Below are 16,329 nucleotides of genomic sequence, written 5' to 3' on the forward strand. Positions count from 1 at the left end.
AAGACTTTGTCCCACTGGAGGCAAAAAGAGACTAATCCATTCAATGTACACAGTTTGTCTCCAGTAAAGATAGAGCTAAGCCTCTTACCAATGGAAATCCCTGAATGAATTTGGCTTCTAGCATGGGGCAAATGGACCAGGTCTTCCTAGAATATAGGGTAACAGAGCTGGCTTCAGTGCTCAACTCTCCAGGGTCTGCAGGTCTAACTGGGGACTCAGCTTCCAATGGGTGCTGACCCTCCCTAAGTTCATGGAGGCTGTAGACTGGGATGACTTGGCCCAAATCATTCCAGAAAGGATCAGGCAGCCTCCTCAAACTGGACAAAGAGGGGCTCTTACTCATATCCAAATGCTTGGGCAGGAGGCCCTGACATATTGCCTTATACCTCACATATCAAACCTGGTGTAACTAGTGTACATAGAGTTTAACTTCCCTTGGAAGACAGATGCAATTTCCTTACAATGTTTTCCTTGGGGCACAACTAGACGCTCTGGCTATAAACATAGGGTACTGATCACCTCTAGGCCTGCCCTAGAAGGCAGCTAATCAGATCCTTGGTCCCAGACCCGCAGGAGCAGGTGTCACCTCTGGCTATGCTGAAAGGAAGATGTTAGTCTATTAGGACCCAGAGGAGCATGGCAGGGGCAGTCAGAAGAGAAAGGCTCTCTGAGCCAATGACATTCATAGTCATAACTTGCATCTTTTCCATGTGTTCCGATTGTTACACACACTTTATGTAGCTTACTATGTTTCCTTTCACAGTAACCTCCACTCTACAGATGGAAAGAAGCCTAGGCTCGGAGAAGTTCAATAACTTGTCTTGGGTCTCCCAGCTAGTAGATGGCAGCACCGGGAACTGAAGGCAGGCATTCTGTTTCCACATGGGACGTTACCTGCGGGGAAGGTCTTCAGCCAGGCGTGATTCTCAGCCCTGAGGACAGAGATGTTAGTTGACTGCACCTTCATCCTCTTCCTGGGCACATCCCATCTGGAAATATGAGAGCCTGTATCTTCACATGAATAGAGGCTCCCCCGCCTCTTCTTGGAAGGAGACTGCAGTTTCCTCTGCCGAAGAGCCAACTCAAATGTTTGTTCGCAGCATCATTTTGAGCTGTTCAAGCTCACAAAGACTCCAGTGGACATTCCAGACTCTATCACTTAGACCACTGCAGAGTCGAATTCAGTCTGGAAATTTCAGCATCTTACGTACGGACTCTCACTTTGATGAGCACCGGCTGCTCCACCAAGAGGAATTAGCTATAAGTGATCTAACGGACCTACTAGTTGGGGTTTAGATTAAACACCTGAATTGTGCATAAAGTCTTGCAAATACAGTTGAAGTCATTTTTATAGTTGATTCTAAGGAGTAACACATAATGGGATCAATTACTTCTTGAGATATTTCGTAGGCTGTGAATATAAAATCATACTGCTAAGGAAAAGTGAAAGAGTTTTTCTAAAATACTCTGGAGTAAATTCAGCTGGAAGAAAAAGGAAGCCTTAGCCTTCACTGTTTTCAACCACTTAGAATTGAAATAGGATGTGTGGAGAGACTGTTCCTAGTCACTCCGGTTCGTAGTGTGGTGTTGAAACATAGACTTTGTTAAAGCATGAACAGCCTAGACTCTTAGCTGAACTTACAGAGTTTGGCCCAAAGTTGACATGTGTCCTATGTTTCTAATATGCATGAGCTCCTACCTCAGTGAACAGCACTGTGAACACCAGAAACCTGGTCCCATGCCTATATCCAATCTCCAAGTCCTAATCAGCCACTCATGTTAATTGAGCCTGACTCTACCTGCTTCTCTCCATCAAGGCACCACCATAATACAGGCCCCCATGATCTCACAACCAAATTACCCTGCCCGCTGATGCTCTTGACTCCACGGTCCCTCCTGCTCACTCACCCACACTCCATTGCTGTGAGTTTCCTCAAATGTTTGAACCTCTTCCCCAGGTTGCTTAGCCTGGGTACACAGCCTCCTCATCTGCTGTGGCTCAACTTCCCCCCATCACACTCCACTCCAGCTACTTCAACCAACACCAGGGCCCAGATTCTCTCTTTTCTTCTCTGCTTAAGCTTTTGTTTTTGTTTTTATGAGCGTGGAATGCCCTTTCCCCTACCCCTGCCCCCAGGGAGAGGGAGGTATAGAGAGGGAGCCAGAGCTAGAACTGGAGATGGATGTGCAGACACACAAGTTGATGAGCACAAAACATGAGTGAGAAGGACACCCACCGAAACCATTCATGGAGACCCCTAAGGAATGGGGCTCCGGGGGGGATGTTAAGGAAGTGGTATTGCAGGATGTACCTTTTACTTTTGTATATTGTTTAGATTTTTCTATAGTGAATACGTTTAACTTACCTCTATATATTTTAAATTACATTTTCCCATCCTCACCTCCAGAGATACTGATTCAGTGGGGAAGGGTCCAGGATTCTGATCTTCCAAAGGCCCTCCATAGACTCTGTTAGTCAGTTAGGGAACTGTAGCTGAAAAGATTGTTTCCAGTATAATAAGGCAATTGACATTTTTGTTTTTTAAGAAAAGCTCCAACTCTATTATACAACCATTTTTTATTATTTCCTTTTATTTTACAGTAGCTTCTTTCTACTACAAGTTCACATTTTCTAAGTATATTAGATTTGAAATATCTGCAAGAATTATAATGGCATTGGCAGTCATTTTAACAGTTAGCCACATTTGAACAAAGAGCCTAAATAATCATTGTAAAGCATGTATTTGTGAAGTAGGTTTCATAAGCCATTTTAAAATTAAGGCAAACAAGAAAAAAAACCTACAAATACAAATATCAGGGTTTCTCAGATTCTAAATTTGTAACACTAACTTAATTACCATTTGATTGACTCTCAAAACAATGGATATTCTCAAAACACAAAGTAGAAAGTTATTAGAAATAACAACTTTGGTATAATGTATACCTATTTCACTAAACATTTTTAAGTTTTGACTTTGGGAAAATGTAAAGATGTAAATGATTTTATAATTAACTTTTGAAAATATCTGTAAAGCCCTAAAATGCAGACATCAATGCATCTATTTCTTTAAACTTGTTAGTTATATTTTCAATACATTCTCCAGCTTTTAATCTTAGCCCATCAATTACAAGATAGTCCTCTTCACAGTGGTTCTCAAGTGAGCTGCCCACAGGAGCTTCAGGGCCACATTTAGATAACTGTAAAAATAACCATACAAGTCATCAAATTTACTTGAAGACCAGGCTTAATTATTTGAACAAAACATAAAGCTGTCAGTAACTCCTTAAGAACGTGTTCCATTTGCTGGTGGTCAAATAATGATCCCCACATAAAGTATAACGTACAGTGTGAGTGTAAAAATAACATAGTATTTAGTCCTGTCTCTACTCTCCAACATCACACATTCTTAGTTAGTATTAATTTTATGCTTTGGAAAAATGTGGTCATTAAAATTACACTTCTGAGAGTTTTCTATATTTGTTTATTTTAAAAATGATTATGATGGGCAATACAAGTTAAAACTGTTTTAGTCACACTTTTCTGTTCTCATTTTCTCATAAGCATCTGCATTCCTTACGAACAGTGAGAGTGTGTGCTAGCTTATTGGGAAAGAACACAGGTAAAAACAATGCAAACACACACACACACACACACACACACACACACACACACACACGAGATTTACAACTTCAAGGTTCATTAAAGGCAGAGGTAACTTCCCACACAATGTAAGAAAAAAAATACAGGCAGTTTATGGGACTTCCCTGGTGGTGCGGTGGTTAAGAATCCGTCTGCCAACGCAGGGGACACAGGTATGAGCCCTGCTCTGGGAAGATCCCACATGCCGCAGGGCAACTAAGCCCGTGTGCCACAACTACTGAGCCTGCACTCTATAGAGCCCATGAGCCACAACTACTGAGCCTGCGTGCCACAACTACTGAAGCCCGCACACCTAGGGCCCGTGCTCTGCAACAAGAGAAGCCACTGCAATAAGAAGCCTGTGCACTGCAATGAAGAGCTCTCTGCAACCAGAGAAAGCCCGCGTGCAGCAACGAAGCCCTGACGCAGCCAAAAATAAATAAATTAATTTAAAAAAAATTCATGCAGTTTAGACAAGTGCTTTCATGTATCAAAAATGTACCTTTTATTACAATAATTATTAAAATAATTATTATTCAGTAAACTCTGTCTTATCTGTATATGGACTATCTAATTTGTGAATTATTCAGGTGGATTCTTATAATAATCTGAAATTAATTCCTTCCCATTTTTTTCCACGTCAGGGCATGTCAGCTAGTGTTAATATTAGCTAAGAACATAATTAATTAGAAAGGTGACTCTACTGAGGAAAATAATCTCATAAAGTATTTCAATGACAAATAGAAATGGATTTTGATTATCCATGTGTGTATGCTTTTTGTTCATGTTGCTACTCTCAATTCATTGGTATAAATGCTTGAGAGTAATCAACCTGAAACCTCATACATGAAATGAATGATGAAAACATCATCAAATTTACAACTTTGAAAATAGCTCAAACACTATCTGCCCAGAGAATAAACATGCTCAGAACTTTAAAATTATCAGACGGCTCCTTTTGATGTGTTAGCTTGTAAAGGCCACTTTCTCCTAAAAACAAAACACATCTTCAGTGTTAAGTGGTATTACCTTTGGAAGCCATATTAATTTTTCCTACTAACAACAACAAAAAAAGAAATCCCTTAGGTGATCATTTCTTTATTTTTAAGCTGTAAATTGCTCCAGCTTTGACAATTGGTCTCATTGCTATTCTCCTTATTTAAAAGTGAACAAGGCCCTAAGTACCCTGAACCTGGCATGAATTCCAGACTTGTAAAGCTCAGTGTGGAGAGAAGCTTATGAACCAGTCAGCAGGTGGCACTCACCTGCCTACCAGCAAGTTAAAATGGTTAATTTTTATAATTTCTAAATGACTTTGAAAGCATAAAATATTACAACAAAGAGCAAGCTCCTGGCTGGTGATGTATAAAAACTATGTATTTTACCTTACGAAATAAAAATGAGAAGTAATTTTCTGTTCTATGAAGTTACTAGTTATAATGGCAAAATAGAAGCCAATTCTGTGGCTGTAAAAGCTCCAGGATATTTCTATAAAAATCAACCTGGCTGTATTTTTGAAAAGACAAACTGCTAAGACTGAAAAAAAAACCACTGCAAAAATCCATATGGTGCTCAAACAAAACACACATTTGCTAGAAAAGAATAATTTGTATATTAACTACATGTATACAACATATATATCACCAATCTATAGCTCTTGTTCTACAAAGGGTAGGATCTATATAGGGACAACAAGTTTTTTGTTTTTGTTTTTTTTAAAAAAGGAACTCTAATTGGAAAAATGGCATTCACAACCCATGGAAATTCAAGTACAAGTTGGTATCGCTGACCAAGAAAACAATTATGTTTTTCAGCTCAGCAAGTGTTTTTATCCTTAATTTTATTTTCCTTGACATTTTGATCTCAACTGTAAATTCTGTATATTTTCTTGATTTCTAACTCAGTCAAGAAGGTATTTAAGAATCATCTTTATTCTTGTTGAAGTTCTGAACGAAATCAGCCAAAGTGGGTAAACAATCTTGTCCATTTACAAATCCACCTTTTCTGCATCTCAGAACAGACAGACTTGGGGATGGGTAGTTCCGCAAAGTGAGAATATGGGAAAAGAGATAAAGTGACGAATTCTGAGCTCTTACTCTCTCCAGCGGCTGCCACTGACAATTCTCATCTGTAGTAACAGCCAACCTTAGGTGTCAATTACTCTGCAAAGCACTTCTCCTGGTTTGCCTTGTTTCACCCTTGGCTAGGCAACCTTGCCAAGTCCCCCAAGTCCTCACTGGCAGGACCAGGATGGGCATGTAGGCACTGTATCCTGAGCCCGTCTCCTATCCACCGCCCTCCTGACTCCAGGCACACTGTATACTCAAATGAGGGAATGAGAGAAGGAATGAAACCTTAAGGTTCCAGGACTCCCCACTGCTGTTTTTCTTCCTAACTACATAGGGAACAGCTGTACCACCTTGTGGAAGTGTCTGCTCCATGACTTATTTTTCTCACACCTGCCACACTGCTGCTCTGTGTTAATGAGCTGGGCTTGTACCTCATTTTATTTGCACAGACATGGAGCTGATGTGCTGAGCAGTGTGTCAACCAACTCAAAATTTCTGTTTTCATATATAAATACTGAATACAGTAAGCACACATGGCCTTTCTCAGCCCAATATAGCTGACCAAAAGAAAAAGACAATTTAGTTAAGAATGGTGAAATAGATTCCAGGGAAAAACCCCACCTCCAGGATGTTACTAATGAGGTTTGTCCCCATGGAGGTCAACCCTGTGCATGAACCAGGCAGAGCAGGTTTCCTGAGCTGCTCTTGTCCTGGCCCTTCTCCTGATTGTAAAGATCGACACCGCCTCGATGACAGTGAGCCCCTCCATCTCTCTTCATTCCAGCCTTAAATACCTAAAATAAAAGAGCTCCTTGGCTCAAACATACTTTTTTCAAAGACTGATAGATGCATCTTGATTTCTCAACAGGCTACTAGTTTATTATTCACCTCATGATAATCAAGGGCTCAAGTTTCAGAAGTGAAAAGCATTTCCCATATAGTGAAAATGAAGATCCAGGAACAATTTCTGCTGTTTAAGGATTCTGGAGTTGCTGTTTAGGCCTGACGGTCACTATGGACCCTACCTTTTCTCCTGTATCTGTCTCCTCTCCGGGCTCCCCTTCGGACTCATCAGGGGCGGCTGTGGGCTCCCGCGCTTGCTCTAGCATTTGCTCCAGCTCTTTTAGTAAAAGTTCTGTCTCAGAGACAACTAAAGAAACAACGTTAATATAGTCAAAAATGTTATATCTTAATTAATTCAATCTAATTTATACTATTAACCACCCCCAAAGAGGACATTTTCTAAAGTTATGAGATTAAAAAATACTTTGTATAATTTTCAGATATGGCCTCTGCTTGATGCGAAATTACTATGGATTTCCAGGTGAATCTTTTATATTGAATAATTATTCCTTGAAAAATGTAGGTTACATCCTTGCTATGTGTAGACTATAAAGTATCCCTGAAACATCAAAAGCTCACTAGAAGTTTGCATTTTTAAAATAAGGAGCCAAGGGCACCAAACTAAATTGTTATTTATAGACCAGGGGTCAGCAACTTTTTTTCTGTGAAGAACCAGAGAGTAAATATTTCAGGCTTTGTGGGTCAGATGGTCTCTGTCACAACTACTTAATACTGCTGTTGGATGCAAACCATACACATATACTTAAACCAAATGAGAGTGGCTGTGTCCCCATAAAACTTTACTTACAAGAACAGGCAGCAACTGGTGGACCGTGGGCCACAACTTGTCAATCCCTAATAAACTGTTAAAGCTACTATTTAAAAGGGGAAGCCATGTAATTAAGTGCAAGGCTAAATCCAGACTAGTCTATTCCTAATCAAAATATCAATGCATCTTAACTACCTAATCTGATTAAAAAAAAAACCCACACACTTATAAAAATTGTGGTTTTTTGGTGCTACTGTGACAGAAATATGTAAGTATGTAAAAAATTTGGTAATTGATTGAACTTGCTGAGATAAAATAATATCCCCATCAAAGAAAGAAACACCTATTATAACTCTACAGACTCAATCACTGATTAACAGTATCAACTGAATTCCCGATTTAAATAAAACAAACATTTTCATTTGATACCGAGTCTTGCTGAAGTAAAGATAAGGGGAAAGAGACACGGGTGGCCTGCTCCTGCACAACAGACTGATGGGGGCCCCTGAGAAGTCTTCCAAGGGCAGCATGATTGAAAGAGAAAGGCCACGAACACACACCCCATCACCTTCCACTCTGGTTATACAAATCTGACACACCACCCGTATTATGGACTGCTCATTGGCAAGTAACCAAAAATCACACGAGGTAGAGCAGCTGAAAGTTCATGGAACCCAAGCAGGACACACCCTTCAGCGCTAAAATATTATCAGTGAATATATCAAGGTGTTCCCAGCAATAACATTAATTTTAACTTAATTGTGCATGATATACACATCCATTTGTGTGTGTTTACACACACAGGTATCCTTGTAAACTAAGCATGTTATAAGGTAAAAACAGAGATTATTAATGTGAGACATTCCAGCTCACAAGAATTCATATTTTATTACCATCTTCTTTTAGTTAATCAACAAATGTTTATTGTGTGCCTACTAAGGGTCAGGGGCCCCAGAGAAGAGCCACAGACCAACGAGCCTTCCTGGTCATCATCTCCACCTAGCCAGTCTTAGGTTTTCTTTGTGGAAATCTCTCAAAAACAGTTTGAAAGAAGCTTTCTGATAAGCCATTCCACACCTCAGAACCAGTTCCTATGTTTAAAGACAAACAAACAAAAACCGTAACTGACATGTTAGTTGTAAGCACACAGATCTGTGTTCTGTGGTAACTGCTAAAGCCTAAGAACACAGAGTATAAGCTATAACATTCTAGAACAATGATATTCAAAATCTAGGGGCACAAGGATCACCTGGAGACTTTATTAAAAGATATGAATGCAACACCATGTCTAGTGAATCAGAATTTTCTGTAGGAAAGTACATTTTCATTGAAGCAGTTTTGTTAAGGAGATTAACCTCTCTTTATGACAGATTTCTTACTTAGTAACCTGTCACTTAATAACAAATGTGTGGCTATCTTCACACCAATCCCCAGTCCCACTCACAGACATAGGGTTTTCCTACTTTACATTCTGAGTCTATGGAAATTGATACTGACATTCAGTGCACTGCTGAGAAGATGGATTTTGAGCTCTGCTGTAAAGGAAAAATGGCACACAAACTTCTTTGTATTTCTAAGGCTAGACTAAAATACAATCAGTTTATGATAATGAATGTCATTGCCAAGTGCCATTGCAGGCTCTCTGTTTTTCAAGTGATCTGGAAAAGTATGTACACTGCCTTTCGATCAAAGGGAAGACAAAGTAATGGATGACTTCATGAATCAACCAGGGTTCATAACACCAACTTGACTGATGTCAAATTCTGCTTCCAGAGCAACCGGAGGCTTGCTTTTCTAAATAGGTATTCCTATGCTATAAACGCAGAGAGTGCAAAAATAATTCTCAGAAATTGCAGTTATTGTAATCTACAAGCTAGATTATCAAAATTGGTCAATGATCTCCTCCAAAGATAGAGAATGCACGCCTGTGCTAACTGCATGACCAATCAACTTCTATCAATCCTCATTATCCTGTAGTTTTCCTGACTTGCTTCAATTTGTTGTTGAGTGATAGCTGCTCTATCACGCAGAGAAAGTGGAAAAAAAAAAAAGAAAAGAAAAGGAAAGAAAAAAGTATCTCTCATACTGAAGTCCATATCTGGCTTTTAAAAATGACTTTTTATAAAATAAATCAGTGTTTTTTTTCCATTCCTGGTAAGAAATAACTTACTGTTTGTCTCAATAAATCAGTCACTATTTTTTAAAATAAATTTATTTATATTTTATTTATTTATTTTTTTGCTGTGTTGGGTCTTCGTTGCCACACGTGGGCTTTCTCTAGTTGCGGAGAGTGGGGGCTACTCTTCGTTGCGGTGTGCATGCTTCTTTTTTTTTTAACATCTTTATTGGAGTATAATTGCTTTACAATGGTGTGTTAGTTTCTGCTTTATAACAAAGTGAATCAACTATACATATACATATATCCCCATATCTCCTCCCTCTTGCGTCTCCCTCCCACCCTCCCTATCCCACAGTGTGCATGCTTCTCATTGTGGTGGCTTCTCTTGTTGCGGAGCATGAGCTCTAGGGCCACGGGCTTCAGTAGTTGTGGCATGTGGGCTCAGCAGTTGTGGCTCACGGGCTCTAGAGCACAGGTTCAGTAGTTGTGGTGCACAGGGTTAGCTGCTCCGCAGCATGTGGGATCTTCCCAGACCAGGGATCGAACCGGTGTCCCCTGCGTTGGCAGGCGGATTCTTAACCACTGTGCCACCAGGGAAGTCCAATCAGTCATTATTTTAAAAGCCTTCAAATGTATATTTATGAAGTTTTCTTTACTCTCTATCTCTCTATTAAATGTCTAAAGAAGCTATTTCCTCCCTTATATAAAGAGGCCACTGGTTGGGTTATTTCAAAGCTGGCACTGAAAAATAGCATCTTAAATAAACTTTCAGGGCCGTTTCAATGTTGACATTTTGAAGCCATTCTTACAGAAAAGGAGGGTGAAGAGGAGGAAAAAGCACTTGGTTTTGTTTTGTTTTCAAGTAACCACAAACCCTCCTCTGTGTGTTCATGATTTAAATGTAGAGATGAGTGAAATACAGGCTGAAGTGGAATGAAGAAGAGGACACCTTTCTGGGACACAAACAGAAACAGGAGGCACAAAGGCCGAGAGGTTAAAGGTGACTCCAAAGCAAGAGCAGGTGGGCGAAGTTTGCCTTGAATAGCGAGACAGCACCCTTCTCCCCGTTAGCCTTTTACACCCCAGACCCAGGCCTCAAGCTTTCATCTCCTACCCGGGCTCAGCTACCATCCAGACCTTTCCTATATTAGCCATTCTCTGCCATGCTCACCTATCTCAGGCAGCTAATGAACACATCCTTTGCTAACTTATTAATTAATGTTAGTAGATTATTAGTTAATCCAGGGTACTGTGTCAATCTTTTATCTATCAAAAGTTTAATACACTGTCTACTCCCCAAAAAGAAATGAGGTATTTACCAACAGAAAACACTGATACAATAAAACAAATGACAAAAACTCAAAGACTGAAAATAAAAGAAGTCAAAATCAATTCATTAAGGGAGATACGAAAGGCATTACATTTATTTTATTTTATTTTATTTTATTTATTTATTTTTTTTTCTGGTACGCGGGCCTCTCACTGCCGTGGCCTCTCCCGTTGCGGAGCGTAGGCTCCGGACGCGCAGGCCCAGCGGCCACGGCTCACGGGCCCAGCCGCTCCGCAGCACGTGGGACCCTCCCGGACCGGGGCACGAACCCAAGTCCCCTGCATCAGCAGGCGGACCCTCAATCACTGCACCACCAGGGAAGCCCGGCATTACATTTAAAAAATGCTTAGACCAACTACCAGTGCTGTAAAGAAAAACCATAAATTTAGCTTTAAGCTTCTGGTACTCAAAGCAACCAAGGAAATTGTTGCAAACTTTGATTAATTTTAAGAAGCTATGTGATCTTAGAAAAGTCATGTAACCTATTAAGTACCTCAGTTTCTCCAATGACAGAATGGGAGTTAAAATAATATCTACCTTATCTATCTCATATAGATCTTGTGAGGGTTAAATAAATTAATACATATGAAATGTTTAGAAAAGTGAGGACACATATTGTTACAGGTGCTATCATTATTATTATTGTATTATTATTTCATCATCATCAATGGATTTTTTTTTTTTTGGTCCCTAAACACTGAAAAAAAAATATAATACAGGGCTTCCCTGGTGGTGCAGTGGTTGAGAGTCCGCCTGCCGATGCAGGGGATACGGGTTTGTGCCCCAGTCCGGGAGAGGCCCGCGTACCACAAAAAAAAAAAAAAAAAAAAAAAAAAAAAATAATAATACAAGATATTCCTGGTAGCAATTCTCCAAAAAAAATACAGACATGATCCACAAATAGCTATTTCTTAGATTAAATCTTTTTATAACCACTTTTTAAAATTGAAGTATAGTTAATTTACAATGTTGTGTTAGTTTCAGGTGTACAGCAAAGTGATTTACATATATATATACACATATATATGTGTATATACTTTTTCAGATTCTTTTCCATTATAGGTTATTACAGATATTAAATATAGTTTACTATGCTATACAGTAGGTCCTTGTTGTTTACCTATTTTACATATATAGTAGTGTGTATATGTTAATCTCAAACTCCTAATTTATCGCTCCCTCCCGGCATTAGATTAAATCTTTATACAGCCATGAATATATTTAATTTATTTAATGATTAATTAAATTTATTTAATGATTCCTCAATTTTTTTCTATTATTTTCCAGAAATAGTCCTCTCTTTGCTGGATAAGAGGGTTTCTACTGCATTTCTTTATTACAGATGAAGAAACTCGGAAAGGTAAAGTAAATGCACTTGATTGACTCTCCCTGGGATCTCTAACTAAGGGAAAGAGAAAAGCAACTGTAGAGCATAAAACCCATAATGGAATATCACAGCTGGGGCAGTAGACTAACAGGAGACACATTAGCACCTGGGAGTGTAAGGAAAGATGGTCCAAAAGTGGGGTGGAGACTCAAGAATCTGACGGTATAATTTTCCTCTGTTGCTCGATCTAGGACTGATCCTACCTTAAGCTAAGAAGAAATGAGAGATCTCAGAGGCCTGCATCAAGGGATCCACAGAAATATGGGTAGTGGGTAAAAAATTTGAGGAGGGTACAAACTACTGAAAAAGAACTACTCTTTCAGGAAGTAGTCAGCTCTTACAAAGAACACAGAAGACTAGATGTTTCTGTTCTTTAGTTCAAATGGGATTGAGGAGTGGAACACTGATCAGGTAAACTATTTTAACAATTAACTACTGAGACTTTCAGAGCCATACAGAACATGAGACTACTGACAGGGCTTCCCTTTAGTGGAAGACTACTGAGATGTGTTCACTCATTTACATGGAAGAGTCATTTCCAGTCAGTGGATTCCTGGCAGCCATGAATTTCTTCTGTAGGATCCTGTGCTAGTTGGAGAGGAGAAGGATCCAGCTGTAGTATCAGGGTCACCTAGTGGTAACTCAGCCTAGGGATAAAATGACTTTTGCCTTTCTACAGGAATATCTGAACTGATCATGTGAGGCAAAGGAACAAAATAACCAAAAAAAAAAAAAAAAAAAAAAAAAAAAAAAAAAAAGCACGGAAAGCAGTAGCAGAATAAGTTTAAGAAGAGATAGAAACAACAGAATTTTGTAGTGGTTTAGGAGAGGAACTAAAGAAATTTCTTTTTAAAAAATAACTACCTCATCCTTCCTCTGCCTGCTTTCCTTTCTTTTACTGAGACTGAAAACAAATGGCGTATTTAGCCAATGGAAATGAGAGCCCCGTAGGATCTGGGGGTGGCTTCAAGGAGAGGGAGTGTGGCACAATGACTTCTCTGGGTTTAACTGGCTTTGAAACCTCTTTGTACGGCTGCCAAAGCTCCACCTAGCAAACAACCATGTGCCTGCTTTTCAAGACCAACGAAAATGTAGGAAAAGTAAAGTGCTTTTGAAAGTGAAGACCTTCTCCCTGCAGGCGACATTCTCCCTACTGTGGTCTAACTCCAATGGCAATTAATTCAGCTGGAAGCCCTAGGCTGCTGCTTTTCTTCCTTCTCCCCCTTTGGCACCCCTAGGACCCCAATAAATGTGGAATAGAGAAGTCTGGATTGAAGCATACGTATTGATGCTGGTATTTCCTCCCACAACTGCTGATGCTTTATTTTAAAAAATTAAATATATGACAAAGCCAGAGAAAATTTAATTCGAGGGACTAGAAACCTGAAGACAACTGAAAAGCCCTAGTATGTAAATCAATACCAAAAACCCACTAATGTTTCTCATATATGTATACATGTACATTTTTTTTTCTTCAAAGGACTACAATGATATTTGGTGGAATTAAATACAGGTAAAAGAACTAAAAGCAGGACAGGCCTTCACATACCCATGTTTTCCTTTGATAAGGCATCATCTGAACAAGCATTTTCAAAAGATGATTTTAAAATAGCTTTCCTAGAAAAAGAATTTGACAGATTTATTTTCAAAAGATCAAGCACGTATATTTAAAATGACCGTTCATGCATATTCACTGGTAACTGTAAATTATGAGTATATATTTCCTACCTTGGGGTACTTTTTCTTTGTTGTTGTACACAGTAAGTAAGGCAGTGAAAAACCGAAGGGTAATAATACTGATCTGAGCTCTCACTAGGTGAAAACCATTAATAATCTACCCAGCACCTTACACAGCCTTTTTCGTGTAATCCTCCCTCCAAAAACCTACCAAGTAATTGTTACTCTCATTCTGAGCATAAAGAAAATGATGCTCAGAGGAACTAAGAAATTTGACAACATAAGAAAATGGTTGAACGTGACAGTACTAAATTCTGTCAGACTGCAAAATCCATGCTTTTCCCACTACACCATGTTGCTGATTTAGAGTCAGAAAACATTTGTTCAAACGCATTTTCTCTAACCAGAAGATCTTGAGAAAGTCACTTAACTTCTCTAAGGCACAACTTCGTCATCTTTTAGGTGGAGATAATTATGATATACCGATCTATTTGATGGGGTTACTGTGAAGTGTCAAGATTAGGAAGTGAAAGTCCTCTTTAAAAATTTAATTATTCATTTTCTAAAAAAGGACAAAGAAGAAGAGACGGACTATCATATTAGGCCAGTCTTTGTCTTTGAGTAGGACTCCTTTTCACATAACACTGATTACTATCCATTAAAAAAATAAATAACCTGTATGGCTTGTTCAGTGATAAACACTAAAACTTGTCATCAGTGACTTATTATAACGGCTTATTTCTGGTTTGCATTACCTATTTTTAAACTACAAACCTGCTTCTTATCTGGTTGCCCACATGATATTAATCTTTGAAACTTATAGTTCAACGTATTTGTACCAACATAAAACTTTCTCCATACTTCTAAGACTACTACTTATCATTTTATTAATTCTTTTAGAAAATTTAAAACGTATTTCCCTAGAGAAACAAAATTAAGAACCAGGGGGAAATGTCATATAAAAATTAAACCCAATATATATAATATATATATTTCAATTTTATAATAGTTTTTAATTTAAAAAAGCATACCTTTTCCTTTTTCTAATTTTGGGATTTTTCTTTTTAGTATTATTTTTGGAAACTTGCATCTGTAAAATAACAACAACAAAAAGATCAGTTAGTTCATACATGGGATACGATGAGTTCAGCATAATAACAGATCCTATATGGTCTGAGTAAGTTAGCCCAAAAGAAAACTCTGGCCCCCAGCCCTAAACAACACATGTAATTCTAAGTCAGCCACTTCATCATCACTGCAATTCCACTGACCTGCTCAACTTCTAGGAATGGTCGACTCATCCAGTAGGAATGCCTACCCCCTACATCCACTCTCCCTTCGTCACCTTGCACAAATACACAAAAATACTAAGTAAAACTACTTTAAAATTTTAATTCATATATGATCTTTAAAGAAAGAAAAAGAGATATTCAGATGCCAGAAACATGTGGAATGCAAAGCTATACAGATGGGAACTGACATGGTGAAGACCCACAGAGAATTTATACCAGAAAAGGGCCAAAAGGGCTAGGGGCTGGGGTTTTAATGTCTAAGCAAGGACAAGATGAAAGATGTGGAGGAACTGGAACCCTCGTACATTGCTGGTGGGAATGTGAAATGGTGGAGCCATTTTGGAATACTGCTTGACAGTTCCTCAATATGTTAAATGTAGAGTTACCCCATGATGCAGCAATTCCACTTCTAGGTATATGTCCAAGAGAAATGAAAACATATGTCCATGTAAAAAATTATGTTTGGTCATAATTATGAAACTATGAATGTGCATAACAGCATTATTCATAATAGCCAAAAAAGTAGAAACAACCCAAATATCCATTAATGGATAGATAATATGTGATATATCCATGTAATGAAATATTACTCAGCCTTTAAAAATAGTGAAGTACTGACACATACTACAATGTGGATGAATCTTGAAATCATTATGGTAAGTGAAAAGTTGAAAAAAAGTCAGACAGACACAAAACGCCATGTTGTATGATTTCATTTATCTGAAATGTCCAGAAAAGGCAAATCCATAGAGACAGTAGATTAGTGATTGCCAGGGACTGAGTGGATGTAGAAATGGGCAGCGATTCCTAATGAATATCAGGTTCCCTTTTGGTGGTATGAAAACGTGTTCTGAAATTAGATAGTGGTATTGGTTGACAACTGTGAATATACTAAGAAACACTGGATTTTACCATTTAAAGGACTGAATAAGTTATATCTCAATGAAGGTAAAAAATTTTTAAAAATGCAGTGACATGGAAAAATTGAAAGTAAGGAGATAGATACAATATATCAATGATTATTAACAAAGGGAATACTGCTACAGTATTACTGGTAGAAAAAAGCAGATATTAAGGCAAAAAGCATAATCAGAGATAAAAAGGTTATTACTTAATGCTAAAAGAAACAATCTACCCCCAAAATATAATAGTCCTGAACCTATATATACCAAAATCTTAGCCTTAAAATATACACAGAGAAAC

The 16,329-nt window shown here is 38.4% G+C and overlaps 1 protein-coding gene across 7 annotated transcripts in view; it reads right to left on the reverse strand.

Annotated features, from left to right (window-relative positions):
• Nucleotides 1-2,694: 2,694 nt before the first annotated feature.
• Nucleotides 2,695-16,329, reverse strand: part of ZCWPW2 (zinc finger CW-type and PWWP domain containing 2) — a 142,841-nt gene continuing 129,206 nt past the window's right edge. For 5 of the 7 annotated variants that reach the window (XM_007108652.3, XM_055079745.1, XM_055079743.1 and 2 more), the window contains 4 exons: nucleotides 14,866-14,924; nucleotides 13,707-13,774; nucleotides 6,735-6,859; nucleotides 2,695-3,198 (listed from right to left, as the gene is read on the reverse strand). In XM_007108652.3, the coding sequence (XP_007108714.1) occupies nucleotides 3,037-3,198; nucleotides 6,735-6,859; nucleotides 13,707-13,774; nucleotides 14,866-14,924 (414 nt within the window). In that variant the 3' untranslated portion in view covers nucleotides 2,695-3,036. The other 2 variants (XM_028478908.2, XM_028478907.2) reach the window with 2 other exon arrangements.

This window comes from Physeter macrocephalus, chromosome 18 (assembly GCF_002837175.3).
Source record: "Physeter macrocephalus isolate SW-GA chromosome 18, ASM283717v5, whole genome shotgun sequence".
Classification (NCBI taxonomy): Eukaryota; Metazoa; Chordata; class Mammalia; order Artiodactyla; family Physeteridae; genus Physeter; species Physeter macrocephalus.